Below are 25522 nucleotides of genomic sequence, written 5' to 3' on the forward strand. Positions count from 1 at the left end.
TCCCTAGTTCATCATTAAAAGGAAAACTACCAGTTACAAACTAATGCAGCATTGTCTGTGGAGTTATCTGGTTTATGACACTGTGTTTGTCAACATGAGCTGCGTGACAGGTTTATCAGGAGCTTGTCATGCATCTGTCTTTTTTAAAATTAATAAAATCCAGTTTTCCTGTTGTCTGAAAGATAGCTTATATTTCAGTATGACAAACAATATACAACCTTGGCAAAACGTGGGCATATGGCTACGGCACAGCAATGCAGACAAAACAAATACCACACTCCTACCCAAGGCTTATCCTGTCATCAGGAAATAATCTTTCACAGTAATGTTACCGGATACCTGCAGATCAGCCACATGAATATATGTTCTAGTGACATAAGGGAAGCAGCTGTAAGATAAAAAGAGTTCTGGCACTAAGATCTCAGTTTAGAAAGGGTCTCAGGAAAAAAAAAACCAACAAAAACACCCAAATCAAAACACAACACCTTCAAAGTGGCTGGAACAATATAAAGTTAATAGGATTGCACTAATTTATGCCTGCTAGTTACATTCCAGTAGGCACTTATAACATTATTATTAACCATATGCAGCTTCACAGAATTCCTAACAACAGAGCTATACAAAACTTGAAGGCCTTCCTCCTTCAAAAAATGGAAAATAATACAGTGAAAAGGGTAAAGCAATTGATGGAAGCAAAGAGAAAACTTCTAGTTGAGTAATCAAATCACTGTATGAAAGCAAACTCCCATTAAACATAACGCTACGTTGACTATAAGGCAGCACAAAGTACTGAACTCCCAGTTCCATCGACAACACAAAATATTCAAAAGAGATTTAAGAGTAATTTTCCAAATTGTAGCAAGTAAAGCAAATCAATAAAAGGACCTACTTCTTTATGAAAAGTTTCTGCTATCACAACTTGAATAATGTTATCTTACAAGCAATCTAACAGCTGGTAATTGACTTTTCATATACAAAATCAAATTGAAATCTTGAAGAAAATCCAAACCACAGAATGAATTGTCTGGTATGAATGCTCTGTTTGGCTCTTGCTGCCTGTTTTCATTTTAGCTCAGAAATAGGTAAGCTGTCAAGCAATGTACCAATCACATGACCAGGCAAAGGTCTGGGGGTGAGGGAGGGACAGAGACTAGGTAATTATTCTTACCTTTTGCTTTAAGTATATTCTATTAGAAAGAAAAGTAAAGGATGACATTAGGGCCACACTATCTCATTTTTGAGAATCCAACTGTATACAAAAAGACACTTTAATATACAGTGACTCTTATGATTAATCACCTCTTATTTTGAACTATTCCTCAGTATAAGAGAGAAGCATATAGAGAGTCCTTACAGCTTCTTCCTGTTCAAGTTTCTATCATGAATGCAATAAGCTTCCTACACTAGTGGTTGTTTGAAAGTCTCAAGGAATAATTTTAAACATTAAAATCAATGGTTCATTTACAAACATCTACAGATTAGATACCCAATGCACCATAGTCTGCCTGCAGCAAGTAGTTTTCTTTAGAGAACAGGTCTATTTTGAGTTTGTGGATTTGGCTGGATTTTTTTTGGGGGGAGGGGGGGTGGGGGGGGGTGGTTTTAAATATTTTGGACTTACATGTGTATCAGCAGATCCAGTGGTGTGTACTGCATCTGGCACTCTGACCTGAAGAGAGAGTGAAGAGGAGGTGAGGCACAGAAAAAGAAACAGGCAAACAATCTCTGCTTTTTTTATTAAGTTCTTTGAATGTCATTTTCATTTCAACTTCAACGTCCAAATACACAAGAACATAGATATATGTAATGTATTTTAATGATATATCTGAACAGGGTCACAGCATGAACAATGTCAATATAAGGCAAATAAGGGATTAAAGATAGACTGTTCTTGCTACCATTAAAAGCATCTCAATTTCACAACTGGGTTTTAGAAACATGCCACTAACACCACTGCAAGGAAAAAAAAATTAAGTTTGTTACACTGAATCTGCAAGAGTTGTCATTAAAGGCTGTTAAAGATTACGTAAGTGCTTGATTACATTTGCCTTACTATAAAATCATTTCCAAAACTGCTCTTAGTATGTTGTGCATAGATGGAACCTCGCCACCTCAGGAACACTAATTAAAGTCCAATTTGTGAGTATGTACTAATTAACATTATTACTTTAAACTGTAACTGAACTTTAACACATAAACCAGTGTACACACAAAATTTGCAGGCTTTTTTTAAAATAATGTTTTTAAATGCATTTAAGTGATGGAGAACACTCCAACAAACATGACGGAACACATTTTTAAATTATGTAATGCCCAAATTCCAGAAAACCTCACTGACATAACTTCCACTATTAAGACATAACTGGCTGATGCAAAATTCATATCTAAATTGAAATTTAAGTCAAAATAAAACATTTCCATTATCTGAAATCTGTTAATTAGTTACAGAACATTAGCACTTCTCCTTATTACCAGGAATTTATAGTTTCTACCAGAAATAATAATATACAGTGCTTGTCTCCAGTCTTCCAAAACAGACAAGCACCAAATGCTACTCTAGAAGACAATTTACCAGACCTTGTTTTCATTTTGCATCATGCATTTTCATCAACTAAGATAGAGGCATTTATCTTTGGACAAGTATATGCCTATGTTTTACAGTCAAATCAATTTAGAAAAAAAGGGTAGACAGCACTTCGAAAAACAGAACTAAGTCCACAAAGGTAAAAGAGAAATACAAAGATACAACCCTTAAAAGGGAGAAGCAACAGGCTCCTAGGAATATATGTCTGGGGTTTTTTTAAGAAAGAGAAAGGGGGGAAAAAACAAACAAAAAACCCCACTTATGTCTTACTCTCAAAGACCTCCCAAATCCACTTACCTGCAACACTATACATTACTCACAAGGCACATCTTTGCACAGAAGTTAGTAAAAAGTTTAGTTCACGTTTACCAGTAGAAGTTCATTAAAATACACATGGAAGTAAATATCACAAGCATCTTTTATTAATACCGCTTCCTGCAAATTTTTCCTCTCTATTTGGTGCTGGAATTTTTTTGTGATTCATAACTGCCTATGGCACTCAAATCAGTAATCTGTTATCCACAGTTCTATGTACTGCAAAAATGTAGCTTAAGGAAACCTGTCCTCCCCCAGAGTGGGGGGAATGTATAGCACATCACACAGATAAGAGAAAGACACCGTGCAAAAGAATTTCAGAGCTTGAAAATGGCATTCTTCCTGCTGCCAGCTGCCACCCTGCGGCAACTAACAAACACATCAGTTACAATTCCACCCTTAAAAAAAAAAATTTTCAGACCTACAGTTAAAAAGATAAATCTCAAAGGTAGACTGATACAATGCCATCTGCCTTACTGTACTGACAGAGTCGAGACCCAGCACTGCTTGGGGGAAGGATGTTGTTTGGCAACAGCAGAATGAAATGACCATTTCTCAATTCTCCACATCCATTTCATTTACAGAAGTTTTGGAAAGCGACACCTTCCAACAGGGATGGGTGCTGAAGCTGCTTACAGGGAGGACAACAAACAAGGCATCACACACAGTAACAAACAGTACCAATGTTTAGTACAATGACACTTAAGACACAATATCCTGAAGAAGAACAACAAAAAAAAAGTTAACAGACACTAAATCTGTTTCTCCAGCAACAGAGCAGATGATACTGCTCGGAAAAGCTTTCAATGCATGGTAGCATGCAGAGATTCTGTGGGCTAACAGCAGGAAAGCAGTCCAATGATCAAAAAAGTCTGGAAGTTGCTGAGCTAGAAGTACAGCGGCGCTCCCCAACCCACCCACAGCACTGTGGAGCAAGCCACCCCAAACATTAGCCGAGCAACAGAATTTCTACTAAGGTGCACTCTGAAAACTTCTAAAAGCAGTTTGAGCTTTTAGACCAATTTTATCCCACAGCAACTAGCAGCTTTGCAGAGCCACATTATTCTCCTCCTTAAACAGTTCTTATTTTTAAGGTCTTCTCTTCCCATCTGTAAATTTAGTTCATACCTTTGGTACTGCTTGTGACCATCCAAGCAACTGTACCCATGAAGCACAAGATGAAATGATTCTTGACAAAATTACACGTTGCTATCTGCCAGTTTCTAAATAGCAGTTATTAAAAAACGTACTTCTCACAGCGCTACACTTTGCATCTATCTGCACTGCCTTGACAAAAGGGGCGATTTTGTTTCCTTAAGTTACAGCAGCTGAGTTAACTCAGCAGAATCACAGTGTCTTTCTAACATTCACAGAGAGGAGTTTCAGAAGATGTTGCCCACCTGTATTGAAACCTGGAACAGGATTCTTTTTTCCTCTTCTCATCGTGTTAAGTAACTCAACTGAACTAACTGTTGAAAGAAACATACCCAAAGCTCTGTCCTGCACCTGATGACGTCCGAGATGTGAGGATAGCTCCTTCATGTTCAAAACACTGACAGAAAAAATGTGATGAGTCCATCTTTCAGTCATTGCCAGCATAAACAATCTACAAATGTCCTCTTACTCACAACTCACTGCCTCTACCTCTCTGCATGAAACCTATCTCCCGCCCCAAACCAGACTATTTTCCAGCTGGATCACTTTCACTGCACAGGTCCCTCAAAGAATTGTGTCAGCATAACTGAAGGAGCAATGCAGGCTGCTGAAATGGCATTCCAGTAAAATACGGCCCTGTCAAACCACAATCTTGGAGGTCAGGTCACTCAAAGCTCTATTACTGAGTCTAGCCAAGTTTACTCAACCTTCGGAAAAAAAAAAAAAAAATATCTTCAAAGGACCATACAAATGAGATTTATGACAAATTCCTATCAGAAAGCCAAAGCAGAGAGCCCTCTCTCACATTCTGATGTTTAAATTTTCTTCCAGCTTCGTGGCAGTTTCCAAAGAAAACAGAGAAGAAATGACTGCTCTCCCTAATCTTCCTTCCTGTCAGCAGTGCAAGTGCCCGCAAACCCAGCTCTTCACAGTTTCTCCAAATTTAACAATCTCTGGGTAAAACTGACATGATCATTATTTCACAAATATTTAAAATACGCTGTATAACATAAGCAAACATATTTTTTTTTAATTAATACTGATGCCATTTAGTAAAACAACAAAGAGCACAAAAGCTGCCAATAAAACCCAGGAGACAATCTGTGGCCTTCCAAATGCTGAATGTTATTTTTCCAACTGTAATGGCTACAACTTAAGCATAAATAAAAGCCCTGCCCTTGCAAAAATTAATAGCTTCAGGGTAAAGTGTTTACAAGAAACTCTGGTGTAAGACACTCGTGCCCTGTTTCAACACCTTCCATTGATTCTGCCCCCATACTGGTCACAATGAACTAGATCACTTTTCCCAATCTAACTGATCACCTAGGAAAGAGAGAGTTGGGGAGGTTCAGCCAAACCAGTTTCCAACTCATACCAGGCTCACCCCTACCCCCCACCCCCAAATTCATGCCAAATCAACTAAAGAGGACAATGTTTGAAGAGGGGAAAAAGTAGCTAGGGCTGGGACTGGTTTGCGTCAGCATTGATACCAATGAAAAGCAAATGGAATGACAGCTTAATTTAAGATGTTAACATCCAGCAAAGGCAGGGAGGTTTCCAGCCCAACTTGTCTTTTTTATTCTTCCTTCCTCTATCAAACTGTCCAGAAAACACATGCTTGCAAACACCTGTGAATTATTTTATAGCTAATCTATTTACTCTTTACATTTACTGGAATAGTGCATATTAATATTATTCACTATTTAAATAGATATCACTTGCAGACAGAAAAGTAAATGAAAAATAGTTTTCTCCAAAGTACTTGCAAGGAATGCTATTCCATTATAACCTTAAACTCAGATGAACAGGAGCTGCCAACATTTAACTTTCCACTGCTAGAGAGGAAATGAGAAGGACACCTCCTTTTATGTTTCCATCAACAGAGGAATGCACTTATGCCTCTCCTGCTCCTGGTCACCAGTTGAGCAACAATACAGGGAAAGTTAAAGATCATGAGTTTCACCATCCTGCAGAATGCTACATCTAACTGAAATTCACCACACATACAGATTTTACATTGCTGCTCTTCATACACTTTAACTTACCAAGGAAAGCTGTCCATTCACAAGCAAGTAACCACTGTTCTTCAACATTTAATTAACACATAACTTACTCAAAAACCTGAGAAATGCATTTAAGATTAAGGAATGTTCTTAAAACATTTTTTAGCATGAAAAAGGGAAAACTACAGCATGGTCCAGGTGGATAATCTCTTCTGCCACACGGTACCAAAACTGTACAGTATTAGATGTAAAAGCAGTGCACATGCAATATAGTCTCTATTCTCAGAAGATAAAATAAGAAAATGGCAGAGTCAGAGTCATTGAGCAGCTAATATTTCATTACATCAAGATAATAACTGAACATAATCAGTATCTGCCATTTCAGAATCATATCCTACACTGAACTCCTGTGCAGTGTTGGGCAATCTCTATTTTCTCTTCCTTAATTTTGTCCTTCTTTCCTATTTAGATTTCTGGAAATCTCAAGCACATATCTTGCTATCCTAATCTCAAAGTGACAAAGGAATAGATGATGCTTTTGCAACTCATTTGACATCGGAGACTCCCAAACTTATTTATAAGCTGACAGTATCATAAAAAGCAGCTACCACCACAGCGACACAGGCAACGGGTGCTCCTGGACCTGTACCATCTCCAGAGATGGTTTTCAAACAGCGAATCAAACAGATAATGCCCGACCGAAATAAGCTTGATTGTATACTATAAAACAAAATAACCGGCTAGATGTTCAAAATCAGTACTCAGACACTAAGACCGAAGAACACCACCCGTTCTGAAGGGGAGAAACCATATCTTGCTGTACGTGTTAAAGCCTTCAACTACTAGGCCACAGCTTTTCACAGAACACAGAAAATAAAATGTCACTGTGTCTTCCCAGGAGGTAGGCTAGAAGCCAGCAAAGGCACATCTTGGAATTGCCACTGAAACATATCCTATGGAGTCTACGAGACATATTTGTTTTGCAAGTACAATTATTCTTTTAACTTGCAAATACAATACACCAAAAGAAATGGACCCTAAAACTTCAATTTTGATATGTAAGTAAATGAATCTTAAAATGATTAAAAAAAAAAAAATCTTTGATAAATAATCACTTTAAGAAATTGAGCAAAATGGTTATTTGCTTAGGTTGTTAAACCATAAGCATTTTCATACAGGCTCACCTAAAAATACACATTTTTATCCTTGCATGAATAAATTAATTACAAAAAATAAGACTGTTACTAACTTCAGTACCATTATGTCATGCTTTCTGCAGACACCTGAAAAGTATCTCTATGGATATACATATCACAAACGTTAATGAAATGACAAAAAAAAGACACCACATACACCCCACCCCCCAAAGAAAGTTGAGGTTGAAGGAAATAAATCCCAAGAGCTAGGCATGTCTTATTTTATTTCACTTTTAAACAAAAACATTCTCATGGATCCAGGTATGTACTATCCCCATTTTCTTTGGCATATAGAATAATATTGACAATACAAAACAAGTAAGATGTAGAATGTAAAGCATGGGGAAAAGACTACTGGAAACACAGCATATACGTCTAGAGTAATGTGAAATTGAGGGGTGAGGAGGAACTGCACAAAGACGGCAAGATACAGGACCTCCTCAACAGGCCTCCACAGACTAATGCACGTTTGACTTTACATTCTCTAGTAGTCCCACTGACTTCAATGGGATGGATGACTTAGTATGAAGAGTTAAGTGTCCACACATACCTCTGCAGAACTGAGATCTAGGACACTAAACAATTCTTATAAATTATTATATTAAAAAAATAATATAATCAGTACAGAAATAGTAAACAACAAAACAAAAAAGCCTATGATGTAACTCTGAAAAGAAAGAGATCACATCTGGGTTGGTTTTGTGTACCATGTTATTGGTTGCAGTGATAAATAATTAAATTATTATTCTATGTCTAATTATACTTGAAATCCCAAAATGTCTTATTCTCTGGAAGCCATTCTCCATCAATTAAGACCTACTTTACTACTAAAGTTTTCTGTCCAGCTCTTACTTGCAGTTCCAAGCCAAAGGCAAGATCCAAAAAAATGTTTCCTGGCAATATTTGGAATAGATCATAAAAGGGAAACAAAAATAAAACTCTCCTACACTAAAAACACCAACTGGGTAAACATGCAAAGGTTCTCAGTAACTGCATTTCAGCTAGTTTCCTAGCAGCAAAAAAAAAAAAAATATCCTGTTTTAGCTGAATACAAAAATGGGTAAAAGTTATTAATCTATAAAGCACTGGAAATTCCCGAGACAAAATGGGGCTTCTCACTTGAGTGATGTACACATTCACACAAAAAAAACAAAACCCAAAAAACCAAACAAAAAACACACACACAAAAAAAACGAGAAAAACAAAAAACCCCCACACCAAAACCTGGAAGATTTATCTATTTCTGCCCTAAAACCTGCAACAAACCTGAGTAAAAGGGAATGCCACTAATCGCTAATCCTCAAACCATCAGCTGCCAGTGCATCCCCCAAAACATCTTACCCTCTACTCTCTTGGCAAGAGGGGATGCTTAGAGAGCAGGCAGCTCTGTGCTGTTATTACCCGCAGCCAGCCAGGCGCTGGTGCCAGCGCACAGCTCTGGACAAGTTTGCCAGAACTCCTGCACTACCTGGACTTCTGGTCTGCAAATCCAACAAACAACAATTACAGGAAGTAGCGCGGGTACAGCGAAAAGAGCGGGGAACGCCATGGTGATTTTGTAAAATTTGTAATTTCATCGCAAATCAAAAGAGGAGACTCGATCTACAAATTATCGTTTTCCTTCACACTCCCAAGTTGGAAACTAACCCCACGCGGGCTTCAGCCCACGGGGGGATGAGGACTCCCAGCACGAGCCAGATTAAACACGTACACGGGCAGGGATAAGGCTGGGGCATTAACCAACCGTCCGCATCCGAAACCGGGGATGCGCCGGTTAGAACAGGACGACCCGCGCCTGCGGTTACAGCGCGCTCCACCAGGCCCCCACTCTCCCGCCCCGCCCGCCCACGCATCCCTCCGCCGGGGACACGGGGACGCGAGAAGGCCGCTGCCGCCGGCCCAGGACAGAGTCGGGCCCAGGGCAGTCCGGGGGCGTGGGGATGTCCCGCGAGAGGCCCAGGACCCCCGCGCCGCCCCCTTCCCGCCTCCCCACCCCCTCCCGGGGCCCGCAGTCACCCCGGGCAGAGAGCAGTGACGGACCAGGCCGCGCCGCCCGCGCGTCGCCGCCCCGCCACTCCCGGGCCCCGCCGCCGCGCCGGCAGGCGGCGGCCGTGCCCCCCGGCGGCGGAGCGGGCCGGCGGGCCGCTTACCGCCCCGCGGAACGGCCTCACCTTCCCACTGGCTTTCTGCGAGCCGCTGGGCGCCTTGTCCGCCATCTTGCCTCTCCCCTCGCTCAGCCCTGGCGGCGAGGAAGCGAGCGCCGATCCCACCGAGCCCGCGAGCGGAGGGCGTGAAGCCGATGGCCGAGCCACCGATGGGGCGGCCTCCGCCCGGGCGGGGCCTGGCCCCGTATCCTCTCCTCAGCGGAGAGGCGGGGCGCCGCCCTGCCGGTGTGCCGCCCGGCCTGCCCCGCCTCGCCCGCAGCCCTCTGCCTCGGGCGGTGTCTGTGTGCCTCCCGGGTCTCCTGCTCTCACATGAGCAGAAGAAAACCCAAATGAAGTCGCTAGGCAACCCAAATCTGCCTAGCAGCCAGCTGCGGAAAGGCAGGCAGCGACAGGCAGCCAGCGGCGGGAGCCCGCGCCCGCCCGGCACCCCTCGGTCCCTCGGCGGCCGGCCTGGGGCACGGCGCGGGCACGGGCCGTGCTGCCGAGCGCTGCGCTGTGAGGAGGCACCGGCGCTTCTCCCACCCGTGTGAAGGACACTGTCCCGCAGGAACAAACCCTAACGTGAGGGGTTGGCGTTCAGACATAGCATTGACCCGCGTTGCCTGAGCCCCTCGGAGGGGAGAGGACCGTACAGATCATACAGCGCCTTTTTTAATCACCGGATGTTTTCCTACAAGACATTAGCAGGTGACAGTTGGGAACAGCTCAGGTGGGATGAGTAGAGCCATCGCAGGACTCGGCTGAGGGCACCGGGAAGGCCCACAGGGTGGGTGGTCTGCGTGTCCTGCAGTGTGGAAGTGCTCCGAGTGCTCTTGGTGCACACCAAGGGCCCAAAACGTGTTTTAGGCGGGAAGGCCTCACACAGGATCAGGCTGGGCAGGACCGATGGTGTGTTGTGCAGCTGTAGAGTCCTGTGCTTCGGCTGTTCTGCACAGCCCTCCTCATCCATGTCCATTGACACTGAGCAGTACATGGTCATACAATCTGGAGGCAGGGCTTGCCCCTAAACATCTAGCAAAGTGAAATAGGAAGAATGCTGTTTTGAACAACATCGAAATGTTACATCAAATCAAGAAAAGCTCAGGAATAAATAGTGAAAAGGATAGTACAGCAAATCCTCCGTTATTGGGTTTGATAGCACACCACCACAGCAACTTTCTTTATTGAACGTTGCTTAACTAGGGATCATAGCCAGAGGTCACGTTACATTTATCATGAGTCTTGCATTCCTGTGCTTTTATGGATTTTCATCATAATGTGGAAGATGCTGGGGTTGAGATAATACTTAAGACAAAGACAGTAGATACACAGAACTGAATGAAGGCTTTAAATCCACCAACTCCCAACACCCACTGCCCTGTGAGCGACAGGAGGGAGCAAGGCCTATGCTAATAACCACATTTGTCAACAGAGGATGAAGTGGGAGCCTCCAAAAGAGGCAAAAAGAAAGCAAAAGGAGAGGGTGAGAAGGGCAGGGGCAACTGGAGAGGACTGGAAGTTTAGAGGAGGGCAAAACCCTCAGGAAACCTCGGCTGCTGCAGGTGTGCATCCAGCTGTGCAGGGAGATGGTCTGACAAGAGCGTGTTACTCTGCCAGTAGCTATCTTTAGGGTGAAGGTTTAGCCATGAGTCTTGTCATGGCTACTGTCACAGTACAGGTCTTGATGCCGGCTGTCAAGTAGGTTGGTTAGTGAAAGTAACACTACAGCGTTATGAAAATGAACAGTCACTTGGGAGTTGGAGAAAAGGAGCAAAGTATCCCTCAAAGCTGGAAAACATGGATCAATATGCAAGACCAGCAGCGCAGACAAAAGTAAAAAACTACAACCATTTCTTGTTCCTCCTGTGAACAGCAGCTTCACAGGGATAGTGGAGAGCTGGGGAAATGCTGCCCGCCCTGGCCATGTGCCCAGGACTCCAGGCACCAGGCACCACCCGCCCCTGCCCCACTCAGGCGGCTGCTCCCCAGCTCTACCCCTCGGCACACCTTAGGTTAAATTTACTACATTACATGATTTCTATTTCTCAAGTCACACAAAAAATAGCAAAATAATAATAATAATAATAATCATTCTGTAGATGCAAATTGGTTTACGCTGCAATAAAATAAGTGGTTGGCCAGACAGCACTGCTGCAACTAAGAAAAAGGCGAGGTAGACAGAGAACGGTCATGTGGCAGAAATACGCATTTCTCCCTGCTTTTCAAGACTCCTTCCACCATTTGCAAAATAACCATGCAAAAATTTTCTGGCTAAGGATCAAGAGACATCAGATGTTTACTGAGCTCCCTCCAGCAATAAGCAATTACAACAATAAGCGTTTGCTATACCTACAGCTGACACAGTACCTTACTATCTAGGATCTCACCTTCTGCTCTGGAGGACAGCTCTCCATTTCTGCAACCACCTGCACAGGTTTCTGTGGACACCCCACCCCTTGAGAGCAGGATTTGAGGACAATTCCATCAGTCTTTAGGATTTGTTGAGCTCCAAACTTGCCCATAGAGGAGCCCTTCCACAGGAAGAAATGGTGTTGGCCAAGGAGCTTTAGAGATGAATTAGGCAGGATCTTACTGCTTCAGAATCCAAGTCAAGTCCTTCTCTTCCCCCATCTTTCTCACTGTTTTCTTGAGAACCACTTCACCAGCTTGCAGAGGCAGAGGATTAGTGTCATCCATGATCTGCTTTTGGATTTTTTTAACACGGTAGTGGAAACAGGTGCAGCAATGAGTTGGAAGCAAACCAGCTGGGGAACTTGTACTAGATAGAAGGGGCACTTAGGGCCACAGGAGGAGACACTAGATGGTGCTCAGCTCTCCTGGGACTACATTAATAAACCTGGTATGAAAGAAAGACTGACACTTCTGGATAAAAAGCAAACATCTAGCTGGAAAGAGGAACATGCCCTTGGATGCTAGAGTTTTCGGGCCACTAATGGTTAGAAAATTTGTGCTCCATTTGGCCTCAATCCCTTTATTTAATCCACCTCATTAATCCTTTTTAATTATCCACCTCATTTTTTAAATCCTCTGCTTACTGCTCAGTCTCTACGCTCTTTTGTAATTAATAAACTGCACCAAATTAAGAGCATCATGATCCAGAGCATACTGTGAAAACCAGGAAAGATAAAGTTTCAAAGGTCATCTCTAAAGATAATTTTTCAGAATGAATTGTACTGCTGAATCTGTGCTATTTATAACACATTGCAATAGTACAGTAGCACTCGTGTACAGTTAGTGAATGACAACACATGTCAGTGTCTTGGGCTTAATGGGAGAGAAAGGGGAGGGAGGAGAGAGGGAAGGAAAGGAAACAGGGAGATGCAGAAATCTATGGAGAATTAATGCTGAAAGGGGTACGCTAATAATAATATTAAAAAGGAAATATTAGACATTTTTCATTATAATGCAGTAGGTCTGGTTGCATGCAGACCTGGGAGTTGCTTATTAACTGTTGTTACAATGACAGATATCATTAGGCAATATACTAGGGAAAATAATGAATTATCATAAATAATTAACACTAAGCTACATTAAGTCAACCACACGCTGCGGTGCATTACCCTTGTCTTTCTGGCTGTTTTTTCCCCACTTTCACAGGAGATCTCTCCCTTGCTCTCACCCCAGGCCAGAGCACAGCTGAACTGCTGCAATCCTTCTGCAAAGGTAGGTGTGAAGGAAGGGGAGAGGAAGGATTTAAGGTGTTTCAGAAGTTCCCTACCCTGTAGCAAAGGAAGCACGTTTGAGGGCACAAGGTGGGCAGATCAGGAGTAGGACAGAAGTGTAGCTGCTGGGTGTACAGGTTTCTAACTCTGTGAGTCATTTCATGCTCTCAGTAGTGGCTCAATGGATCCCTAAAGACACAGGCTGTGTGTGCTGTTCCCCATTGCTTAGGCAGCAATCTTCCAGCTTCTTTTCCCTTATTCCACCCTCCACCTCCTCCCACCCTAAGACTGAAAACCACTAGGCAAGGATTCTCAAAATAGGTAGATGCACGCTCCCCCGTGTACTTGTGCGTTGCTAGGAAGCTGTGGGTGTGCAGCATAGGAGGAGAGCAGGGCAGAGATGAGATGAGAAGCAGGCAGCAGGCACAGCCGGGGCACAGGTAGCCTGGGCTGCTAGGAGCCACTGGGCTGAACTGAGATGCTTTAGCAGGGACGCCCAGAATAACAAAAAAGAGCCAGAGAGGGTGGCTGGGAGAAGGCAGTTTGGTTCCGAGGATCCCAGCAGCCCGGACTTGTTGCTACTGCACTGTCTGCTCTCTGTCTCCTGGCTGGAGCCGTCTCTGTGTTGCTCCACTTCTCGGTGCCAGTGCCCTACCTTCTCTCAGCTGTGAGTCCTGCTCTAGTCCTGCCATTCAGCAGCCACTTTCCCTTCCAGGACCCTGCTGCTCTCCTGGGACACGTGTCTTATCAGGGAACCTGGGTTCTTTCTCCCCCCGGAACTCTTCAAGCAGTGAGGCCCATTATGCAGACCAGTCACAGGGGCAACATCTGACTTGTGCTGTCTGGCTGAGAAAGGTCGGTAATTTGTGGTGTATTTTCCAGGCATTAGTGCAAGTATCAATTGAAGGCTTAATTCCAAAAGTTCTCCTGCAGCTTCTTGTCAGAGAGAATTAGTCTACGTGGCTGGAATCCAGATGTGCAAATTTATCAGCTGTTTAGAAGCATGGAAGTTCAGGATGAGTACAACAGCAATCTTTCCTTTGTCCATACTGAGTGTCTCCTTTCAGCTTACTAACAGTGAGTAGCAATTTGTGCTCTGGCAAACACTGTCACTTAGCACATACAAACAAAACAATTTCCTTAGCCGTGCAGTTTGTAAGTGAGGGTTCAGTCCTGCAACCTGTGCAAAGGACAAGTTGTACTTTGTTCTTGCTGTGAGCCCCTGGTAGGTGGGACAGTGGTGGATTCTGACCACAGAAAACATATATGAAACATACATACACCCAATATGCTATTCTTCATCACAGTGAAACTGGTTTCACTGCAATACTTATGTTCAGATTTGCTGCTGCCCAGAAAAAACACAAGTTCTACCCCTAATCTTTCAAAAACAGGAACTTAAAAAAGACAACCAAATATTCAAAGAAATTTTCATAAAATGTGAAGTGTTTTTTTCCTAGTTTGCTGTGTTTACAGTTTTTTCAAATTATTTCAGATTGGTTTTATTGCTGGTTTTTAAAGCATAAAGAGCACAAACCTGAAAAGATTCAACTTGAAGGTAAAGAGGGCAGAAAATCAGAAGCTCCTGGTGAAAGAGAGGTTAAAATGAACATTGCTATGCAACCATGATGGTGTCAGTTAGTGTTATTTCCTTTACCATATCTAGCTTTTCTCACCTCCAAGTGAGGCTTTAAAATACAAGTACCACTTTCACTTTTATTTACTAAGGAATTATGTTTATAAAGTATAATTGTCCCCAGTTAGTAACTCCAGAAAGAGAAAATTATGCAAGAATTCCTGTTTATCCAGTCTGAAAAAGATAGTGGGGTAGAATCTCTAAAAGCAAGTTAATCTCTTCAATATTAGATCAAAGCACTGTGCCTACTCAGTTATTACAAAAGATCATAATTGCTGCAGTAGAAAGTTACCCATCAAGACATTATTTTCATGAGATTGATACACACTTGAGAAAGGATAAAAAAATCACACAGAACAAAAGGACCATGTTTGTATGTCTGTACCTGTTAAGATGTTCTCCCAGAGAAACTGCAAGGGTGAGCTCCATCAGACAAAGTTAGATGAGGCTAAAGCCTCTCGTTCTTTAACACCTACTCTTCTTAAATAAATAGAGCCAAATTCTACCCTCACTCATGGTCAGTGGGGTTCCACATAAGATGTCAGAACAGAATCAGATTTACTAAAGAGATTTTAGTGAAGAAGGATAGAAATCCAGAGCAAACAAAGAGGTTAAATGTTTTTACTCAGGTAAAACTTCTTATTAAGAAAGAAATTGGTAAAATTTGTCTTCAAGGTGAAAATATAGAAAGGAAAAAAGAAATGGAAGTGAGAGACAGAGTTGTATGGTAAAGGATTATGTCAAGCAAGAGCTCTTAAGATTGATGTTTGCCAGTGTGAGTGGGTTGAACATATATCTTCAAAAGCATCTTAAATCTTCCAAACACCACCATTGCTTGTTCACAAGAGGACTTTCTCTCTAGTGGCACATTTAAGTTAGTTTCTTTACTCACTCAGAAAGGCAATGGATAATAGGAGGGCTAAGTACAACCTCTTCCCTAGTGTGCTGAGTATGTTAAGAGTGCAAAATATGAAATTAGGCGGTTTTTTCCTAACTAAAAGGCATAATTTTATTGGGGAGGGTTGAAGTAATTCCGAATATCTTACAGGGCTTTTGATATTTCAGAAAAAATAATACCTTGTGAAAGGACTTCAACAATGAATAAAACAAAAGTATAATATAGAAACAAACCCACATTTGGTATTTTGGCACATCTTTTTCTTTGAGTCTTCAGCCAGCACTGATTAACATTATCTTCCATTACTTACCTCATTAGGCAGCGCCTTCATCAGTGTTTTAAGAGTCTTCTCAAAGGTTATTTGGAGAGAAAGCCTGCAGAAAATTCTACACATGCTAGAAGAAACCCTGGTATATGCTGACCATGCCCTTCTAAATATAAACTCTGGTTTAGAGAAATGCACTGAGGCCTCTTCATGCACTACATTATGTGGACTCCTCTCTGTGACCTTCAAATGCCCTGATTTTCCCTTGCCTACCACATAATAGTCATGTCATAATATCCTTGATGGACTACATATGAATAAGAGGCTATTTTGACGTTGTAAGTGCCTTAAATTGTAAGGTTCCCAGTACACTACTCCACATCTGGCTTGGGAACAGAATAATTAACTCAATGTAAGATGTATGCAGTTGGCTTTATGAAAGCCCAATCTGTCCTCAGAGACCATTCTTCCCTGTGAGGAGGCAGTCTTGGAAAAAAGCAGAAGAACCAGATCATTAGTAATGAGTTTCATTAATGTGGCTGCTAAAGCTACATTGCTGTCACTTGGAAATGATGTGAACTGTGATCTTTAGAAGCTCTGAGATCTCTGTGGCACTTTCTGGCCAGACAAGGAGACCCAGGTTATGCGTGTGTGACATCAGCAGAGCACCTGGGACAAGCCAAAGCCGGATCTCCACAGAGGCAGAGAAAAGAAAACGGGTATTTATTTTACACCGCTTGTATTTATCTGTAGCACAGTGTTAACAGGTAAACCCACCAGGGACAAAGCAAACAAAACTAGCTACCATGGGCCTGTGCTTCCTCCAGAGGAGCCGGTATGTACGAGTCTCTCAAGTGATTCTCGGCTCTGCAAAACAGAAAGCCCCCATCCCCCTAAATATTATTTTAAGACATCTTAAAATATTACAGGAAGACATCAGTAGTAGGGAGAAACTTCTGGACATTTATTTTCTCTGCAGTGTTAGTGCCTATCTCCACCAATACCCAGACAGTCCAGTGGCCACCGGGACTGTGTCAGTCTTGAAGCACAAACAAACCCCAGCTGCTCCTCCCCGCCTGGGCTGCCCCCCATGAAAACAAACCCAGTGGGTGTCTCTCCCAGGAAGCCAGGTGATACCCCAGTACTCCCTGAGGCAAGTGGGAGGCAAGGGCTGAATGCCTCCCACATCCCTGAAAGTCTGGAGGTTGTAGGAAAGTCAGAACGTGTTGAACAAGCCCTGCTGCCGCTGCAAGGCCAGCAGTTCCCAATCAGTGGCGGATGCTGTTGTTCTTTAGACACCATCTGTTGCAACAGCTGCTGGTGGCTTTCCAACAGGCTCTTTAGTGCAGGTCTAAAACCAGATTGCAGTCAACCACCTCTCCTTATCTAACCTTGACGAGGGAGACTGAAGATCATGGTCACTTCAGTCCTCTTCCCTAGGGCCTGCAATGGCACTCACGACCATAAATGGAAGTATCACTTAGGGGCTGGGAGAAACGATCACCAGAGCCCTACTGAGGAGCGCCTGCATGCATAGTATGGTGTGGTGTGGTGTGAGCAGGTATCCTCTAACAGCCCCCTCACCACCAGGTGCATCTATGCTGATGCAGCAAATGATCCAGCATCTGGCCTGTCTCTTCTTCAGGGCGGCCTCTCTAGTACAGAGCAGCCCCATTAGAATCGTGACCTCTACCAGAGGCTGAGCAGTTTTCGTTTAATCCCAAAGAGCCTTTCTTCTCCCTAAATCACACACTGCAGAGCTCACAGTGAGCGGGGCCCTGCTCGCTCCTGGTGCAGCTGAGGCTCACTGCAGGCAGATTATGCAGAGCCCGCTGTCAGTCACTCCTCAAGGGGTGCCTGGTTGGTATGGCCCTGCATGCCACCAGGCACTCCCACCTACCCTGTTGCCCTCTAAAACACATGGGCATCAGAGCACGTTAGGCCCGTCATCTAAAAAATAGGTCTCTCAGTTTAATATTTTACTCCTCCCCTTGGCTTTTCAGCACTGCTCAGTTGTGTTTATTTTCCTAGCAGAACTCCTGTGTATTTTTTATAAAGATTATAAGGAGTGTCACCACTCTGCCCTACTTTTGACAGTACCATAAAATCAATATTTTCACTGTAATGAAAAATGCATTGAAAATCACTTTCAGCAACACTTTTTTACTACTTTTCATGCCAATTTTTAAAACCATATTTCTGATTACCTCCTTGTTCAGAAGATTTTGCATGTTGTCATGATTCGCTATTGAATAGAAGAGTTTTATAAAATCTTTGGGCAGAGTGTCCTAATTCCACTGGACCTCGGTTTATACCGTATGACTATACATATATATCTGAGTACCACCATGTAATACAGACATTTGAAAACCCAGAGCTATCAGATGTTTAAGACCATCTGAAAACAAACAAAAAGCAAACACGTCAAAACAGCAGGGAGCAATTCCTTACTCTGGCTCCTACCTGCGCCTGCAACAGTTACTTACCTTTCCGCACTGCCTTCTGTTTACTTTAGACGCGTTAAGGTACAGTAACACGCATACAGTGCTTTTCCCTGTATTTTTAGATTCCCATTATGTAACTGTGCTGCTTGCATAACGGCACCGCCGATAGATGTAGGATTTGTCTAAGGATCAACACAGAGCAGCTACTGTCAGCCCGTTACCGAGTCTCCCTCCCAGCCGCCCCTCTTGGAGCGCGGAGATAAGGTGGGTGCCCTATGTGTCAGCGCGACGTACGCCCTTTCCAGCCCGGCCGGGAACGTTTAGCCTAAAATAACGTTTGCATTCATTGCATGAGATAACGTCACCGAAGAAACCAGGTCTCAGGCGGCCTCACTGAAGCACACACGGCAGAAATCCACCCAGCTGCCAGATGCCCCTGTCTGGGGGTATTTCCCAGGCCTGTCCCTCCTGCTGGGGATCTCCCGACCCCGCGGGGTCACCCTCCCCTTTCTCGGGGCTTTCGCCCCCCGCGCTGCCGCAGCCGCGGCGCAGGGCAGCCCATGCCCATGCCCCCTTTGTGCTCTTTACACCCAACCGCCGCCGTGGGAAGGGCCCCGTACAAAGCGGGGGGGTCTGCTCGCCTGTCCCCGTGCCGGCCGCCCCTACCCCCGGGCCCCGGGAGAGGGGCCCTGAGGGGTCTGCGCTGCCCGGGTCCGGCCGCAGGGACCTCGCTGCGGGGAGGCTCGGCTGGGGCGGGCGCGGGGCTCCCCCGGGCCCGGCCCCCCCCGCTGCGGCCGCATCAATCATTAACGGCGGCTCGGGTGTCCGGCGCCTCCCTCCCCGGGAAACCCTACCCGAGGCAGCGGGGGCGTCTCTCCCCGCTCCCCGGGAGCACTGGATGCGCCGCCGGTTTCCAGTTACCGTGATGCCGGGCGGCGGGGCGGGAGGAGCTGCGGCGGTGCCGCTACTGCCCCTGCTGCAATGAGTGATGCTGCCGGGGGCGGCGGCGGCGGCGAAGCGCAGAGCCACCGCGGCTCCTCCGCCGGCGGCTGCGGGAGCAGCGGCTGTACCTCGCCCGGGCGGCGGGGTGCGGCGGCGGGCGGCGGGCCGGGGGCGGCCGGGGGGCCCGGGGCCGGCGGGGGCAGCAGCATGCCGGCGGGCGAGGGAGACAAGGAGGAGGCGGCGCCGCCTCCTCGCCCTGCCGCCCTGCTGCGGTGGGACGAGGTGCCCGAAGACTTCGTGGAGTGCTTCATCCTCTCGGGCTACCGGCGGCTGCACTGCTCGGCGCAGGAGTGCCTGGCCTCGGTGCTGCAGCCCACCAACGAGACCCTCAACTTCTGGACCCACTTCATCCCGCTGCTGCTCTTCCTTAGCCGTTTCGGGCGGCTGCTGCTGCTGCGGGGCGCCGGGGACGTGCCCTTCCACCACCCGGCCCTGCTGCCCCTCTGGTGCTATGCCTCGGGGGTGCTGCTCACCTTCGCCATGAGCTGCACGGCCCACCTCTTCAGCTGCCTCTCCCCGCGCCTCCGCGCCGCCTTCTTCTACCTGGACTACGCCTCCATCAGCTACTACGGCTTTGCCAGCACCGTGGCCTACTCCTACTACCTGCTGCCAGGGCTGAGCCTGCTGGATGCCAGCGCCATGAGCCGCTACGTGCAGCAGCGGCTGGGCTGGCAGCTGGACTGCAGCCTGCCCATCGCGGCCTACCGCGCCCTGGTGCTGCCCGTGGCCCTGGCGCTGGCCGTGGGTTGCACGGCCGCCTGCTGCCGCAGCCGCGCCGCCTGCTGCGCCTACCCCTTTGCCGTGCGCACCTTCGTCTTCGCCATGCCGCTGAGCATGGCCTGCCCCATCATGCTGGAGAGCCTCCTCTTCGACCTCCGCACCCGCAACCCCACGCTCTTCGTCTACTTCTACCGGCGCTACTGCTGGCTGCTGGTGGCCGCCTTCTTCAACGTCAGCAAAATCCCCGAGCGGATCCAGCCAGGGCTCTTCGACATCGTGGGGCACAGCCACCAGCTTTTCCACATCTTCACCTTCCTCAGCATCTATGACCAGGTGCACTACGTGGAGGACGGGCTGGCCGAGTTCCTCAAGGCACCCCTGGCTGCCCCCACCTACCTGGGCACCGTGGGGTATATGCTGCTCCTGATGCTCTGCCTGGCTGTGGTTGTTAAGAGGTTCCTCAACGTCGCAGACCTCTGCAAGCAGGACTAGCTGGACCAGTGACCCTTGGGACAGCAACCACCATACCAGCGACCCTTGGGCTGGAGACCCTCAGGCTGATGATCTTCAGGCCAGTGACCTTCAGACTGGTGACCCTCAGACCAGCCCCACCATGTCCTGAAGATGCTGTGAAACCTGGGGAAACGCACCTGTGGAAGAGCCAGGTCCCTTTCGCAGAGGGTTGCCAGAGAAAATGACCATGGTGGAACTGCTCATGCTCTTTAAACTACTAGGTTACCAGGGGAAGCAAGCAAACGCTTACTGGTATGTTGCTGCTTAGAGTATAAGCTGAAATAATTTAGCTCTGCTACTAGGAAGAATGCATGAACTGTGAATGCCACTTACTAATTTTGTAACATTTATGTTTAAACTAGCTCTGTATATACATATATATTTATATATCTAGCTATATATTTATTAGCTACATATATACGTGTATATATATATACACCTGAAGACACTTGTGCAATGGTTACTCATAGACTTTTAATCAACTCCTGTGTGAAATTTCCTAGCGGATTATGCACTGACATTTATCTTCCTCTGTGATACTGTAACAGGCCTTTGCAGCCACATACTGGATTTTAAATGCAAACAAATCAATAGCTATCTATAGTTTTTAAGGTCTTGCAGCCTTTTCAGCCAGGGAACAATAGATTTAACAGAGAGAGGAAAAACAGCTGTGAGTTATTACAGAATTACCAGTTGATGGAGAGGCTTTAATTAGACAGGCAGTGAGTGGTTGGTGTAGCCACTCGGATACTAAAATAAAAGAGGGATATGTAAAATAACTGAACCAGAAAGGGGTCAAACCAGTTTGGAGTGGGGCCGGGGGGAGACGAAGGGCACTGCATAATGGCATGGCTCTTCCCCCAGCACGTTGGGAACATCTGTTGTGTTAAGGGGGTTGCTAAGGGGCCCCTTTATCTTCCCTGGTAAATCACCCCCAAATCAGCCCTTTAGAGTCAAAGTCAGATGCCAGACTTTCTATAAGCCCCTGCCAAGCACGGTGGGAGTTCTGTGGATGTAAAGAGAGTAACTGATGCATGAGATCTCGTTCTGGATCTTTTAAAGAATTACATGGAACTGGTTTCTTCTGCTCTTTAATTAGAGCACTCCGTCAGATTTACCATCCTAAAATTAGTTGCAGAGTAAGGTACTGCTGAATCTGAGTTCAGGACCTAAAATCTGGCTCTACAAGTGCTGGATACTGGCACTTTCTCATCATTCCCCACCTTTTCCTATTTTGATTAGTCGTGGCTGCAGCTGGGTGTTTTGAAGTCCTCTTTCAGAAGCTTTGGGGGAGTTCAAAGACAAGAATTATGAGATATTTTCCAAAGCAGTATCTTTTCACAGCAACCCAGGTGTTATCCTTCTCACACGACAAACAGCTAACTATAGATTGAATTTACTCTCTATATATAAAGAGACATTTTTGTAAACTATGTGCAGATTTTAAACAGATGCATTTTGATTTTGTCTGACAGAACAAGTATGCAATAATATTACACAAGGGGGTTACAAGTTGCTGTTCAGGTGAGAAACTGCTTGTATACCCCATTTTCAAAAAGAAGGGTGGTACTTCCTTAGGAAACGGTAGTGTCATACTGCACAATAGTGTAGTGGCTCTTTAACTCAGCCTCTTTGCCCCTGTTGTGGAAATACATTTCTGCTTGGGTCTTTCCTATTTTCATGGACGTAACATCCAAACCCCAAGAAAATGTTTCGAGTCCAGTCCCATCGTCTTCTGTAAGACAAAGCCCCTTTGTTTATAACGGGAATATAGGAAGGACTATAGGGATTACGAGGTCAAATCCTTAATATGGGTCTGAATCATCACAGAAACCAATAATTGATACGTCCTGTACCAATGTCAGCTTTGTGAAGATTTTCCTATGAAAGTGCATAAGCGAAAATTACACCCATTTCATTTTATCTTTTGTCTCAACCCATTTTAACTGTAATGGTTTGGGTCTTTTAAATTCTGAGTGAATTATGAGAATGGCCTAACAAAAATATGTATTCTTTGCCAGCCACAATTCTGCTAGTGTGTAATTTGTGGCAGGGTCACATATGGTCTCTAAAAGAGATTGGCTACAATTTTCTGAAAGAGCAGTTCCCAAACTGTGGCCTCTTGAGTTATCACTGATGGGCCGTAAAAAACAGCATGGCCCTGTGTGACTGTCTGTGTTCTGTTTTCATTTGCCAACCTGCATTAAAAGAAAATGAAAACTACATGAAGTATTTTTAATTTTACATATTTTCATTAACTCTTGTCATAAATATGGCATTGCTTTATTCAGCTGCCAATAAAGCAGAAAATGATCTGCACCACTGGGAGAGGAGGCTGGTTCACAGCACTGTTACGCTTTGAAATGTGCTTTATATTGTGAAAAAACCCTGGAAACTCTCAATAGAAAGCAAATGGATCAAGACCTGCAACGATGTCATCCTATGAATTTCCACAACTGCAAAAAGAGGCCAAAATCTTTGAGCTGTGCTGTATTCAAGTTAAAATAATAGAGGCATGGTAGTTAGAGCCCAATGACTCATCCAAGTTTCAAAACTAATTATGTAGAAAGGGTTTGCCTGGGAGATGCCACTAGCATGTCCAACCAGCAATTAAAAACTAAGAAAGAAATCAAAAAGGCCAGGGACAGCAAATCTCAGCACTAGAAGACAGCTCAGAAACAAGCAACAGTAAAAGCCAAATGTAAAAAAAGGCTTTTAAAGCATACTGTATAATGAATTATATTTGTGCTTGTCAGTCACAATGCAGAGGACATCTCAAGAGGCAATGTCAAAAAAGGCTGTTGCTAACTTGTAAAAATACATTTGATATTTGCAGTTAGGCCACACAGGGTCGTCTATATATATCTCAACGACAGATAACAGTATAAAGGTTGGATTGCAACCAACCGCAATTTTACTGGAATCTTACTGCCATTATAAGAGTTGCCTGTGAGACCCAGTCACGCTGCAGATTTGGTACCTGGCTCTGATATTAAGAATATTGCTTCATTTAAAAGTCTCTATTGGCAAAACGTTGAGGCACGTATATGGGCCTGAGCACTTCCTTGAATTTTTGTAAATGCTGGTTGCAAGTACTGCTCTCTGAGCCACTGTAAGCAGGCTGTATGAATCAGGAGTGAATGGGTACAGGGAGATGTGATTAGATTTTACAAGTTCTAATTAATGTATGTTTGTTCGTTTGTCTGTTTGTTTAAAATGTGGCTACAAATTAAAAAGTTACAGTGAGTGTGGAGAATAGCTAGGGAAATGCTACCTGAGTGTCTGTGTTTATTCAGTGAAGGACATGTATGTAGGTAATTGCTCCGTTTGCCATGTCCGATAGCCAGTCTCCGTAAATATGGACAGAACAAAACTGAGTTAAAGAGGTTAAAAGTGGAACAAGATATCTATAATTATAGTGCTTGAATTTGCTTGTGTAGAAGTGAATGTCAGGATTTGTGTGGCTTGTTGGTTGTTGTGAATGTCAGGATTTGGGAGCAGGATCTCTTTTTGGTGTGAAAGCACACATGGCTGAACATCCGTAAGCATGTCCAGAGCTTAGACAGGAGGTTTAACCTGCAGACTAGATGGATAAGGACGTCCTAGAAAACAAACTTTTTTGCATAAGTACCTGTCCTAATGTTTTTATTGCCTGGGTACCTGCCATAAGGTCTACACTGTGGACTCCACAGCTCATCTTTAAAACCAAAAAGGCTTTTCAGGCCTTTTGTGGTAGAACCTGTGTGGGGATGGGGGACGAGGTGAGGACTGGAGCACAAGGGGATGCCTATGTGTCTTTTCGTCTTTGGCCAACACTGATCTTCAGACTGACATACCTGTGCCAACGTAAACTGACTGTTGATGGGGCCAGTTCCCAGAGTGTTGGTGGCACAAACACCCCTCTTTGCAATCAGCATGTGCCTAGAACTGCAGTCTACACATTGGCATATATTCAATAAACCTAGCTTCTGGGCACTTCCGAGTAACCTGTAAGCTTCAAGATCATCTTCGTGTAAGATTGATATACCTGGTCTGTAGTAATTATCCTGTATTCTGTGGCGATACCCTATTTCTTCTTCTGCAGTGTATTCATTTGCATGTCACTATCCAGGATATCTGTGCAGCTCTGAGCTGCTTTGTTAGCAAGACTGGAGTCTGCAACCTGGAAACAAAGGGAAAGGTTTCATCTGCATGCTGCACTTTTAGAAATTTAGCAGTTAAAAGTAGAAACGTATTGGGTTTTGCTAAAATGATAGTTTTGCTTAGTCGTCCAAGTGTTGTGCTTATTATTTATTTGCTGAATCCAGCTACTATGTTGGGTTTTTGTCAACAGTGCACCTGCAGAAAATGACAGTATGAAAGTTTTACTTCATGTTTAATTAAACTCTCTGAGGCAGCACATTCATAAAGTATTATTGCACTTAACTCAGTTGATTACCATCCACATGCCTTACAGAAGCAAATCATACTTGTAGTAATTGCCCAGATTATACTGTTTTCATTGCCTATGAGAGTAAAAATGACCAAGTGGCTGGTAACAAGCTGAGAAGTCAGGCACTCCTGGGTTCTTGTCCCTGCTTTGCCACTACCTGTTCTGTAATCTAGGGCAAGTTGTTTAAACTGTGTTCATTCTGAATGAATTTAATTCATGTGAAACACTGGAATTGTACTAGGGTTGAATTTGACCCTCTGTGTCTCAGTTTCCACATCTGTAAGATGGGGAGAATATACCTTACCTACCTCGCAGGGTTGCTCTGAAGACTAGCTAATGTTTGTAAAGCACTTAAAAATGCAAAGACCCTCCTAGGTGCTAAGAAGAAATATTACTGAACTCCGGCAGAAAGAATGTTATATTTTTCCATAGCTCCTCATCTCACAGGGAGAGGAACATGAACGTTTCTAGATCATGAACTCTTGGGACAAACCCTCGTCATTGCCATACCCCTAGGAGGTTCACATCCTGT

The 25522-nt window shown here is 44.6% G+C and overlaps 2 protein-coding genes and 1 long non-coding RNA gene across 7 annotated transcripts in view; 2 read left to right on the forward strand and 1 right to left on the reverse strand.

Moving 5' to 3' along the window:
* The window catches only part of U2SURP (U2 snRNP associated SURP domain containing), a 46905-nt gene extending 37328 nt beyond the window's left edge, over positions 1 to 9577 (reverse strand). For 4 of the 5 annotated variants that reach the window (XM_075507227.1, XM_075507226.1, XM_075507225.1 and 1 more), the window contains exons 1-2: positions 9425 to 9577; positions 1622 to 1669 (exon numbers count right to left, since the gene is read on the reverse strand). In XM_075507227.1, coding sequence (XP_075363342.1) covers positions 1622 to 1669; positions 9425 to 9469 — 93 coding nt within the window. In that variant the 5' untranslated portion in view covers positions 9470 to 9577. The remainder of the gene's footprint in view (positions 1 to 1621; positions 1670 to 9424) is intronic. The other variant, XM_075507224.1, reaches the window with a different exon arrangement.
* Positions 9578 to 12927: 3350 nt separating this feature from the next.
* On the forward strand, positions 12928 to 16570 carry LOC142413057 (uncharacterized). The gene is made up of 4 exons (XR_012776675.1): positions 12928 to 13081; positions 13796 to 13870; positions 13963 to 14157; positions 15933 to 16570. It is a non-coding gene; the product is annotated as an uncharacterized LOC142413057 (long non-coding RNA).
* Positions 16571 to 19304: 2734 nt separating this feature from the next.
* Positions 19305 to 23769, forward strand: PAQR9 (progestin and adipoQ receptor family member 9). Its single transcript, XM_075509102.1, has one exon. It carries the CDS (start codon positions 19305 to 19307, stop codon positions 20535 to 20537), a length of 1233 nt encoding a protein of 410 aa, XP_075365217.1. The 3' UTR covers positions 20538 to 23769.
* Positions 23770 to 25522: the final 1753 nt, after the last annotated feature.

The sequence above is a fragment of the Mycteria americana genome, chromosome 7 (assembly GCF_035582795.1).
Source record: "Mycteria americana isolate JAX WOST 10 ecotype Jacksonville Zoo and Gardens chromosome 7, USCA_MyAme_1.0, whole genome shotgun sequence".
Lineage (NCBI taxonomy): Eukaryota > Metazoa > Chordata > Aves > Ciconiiformes > Ciconiidae > Mycteria > Mycteria americana.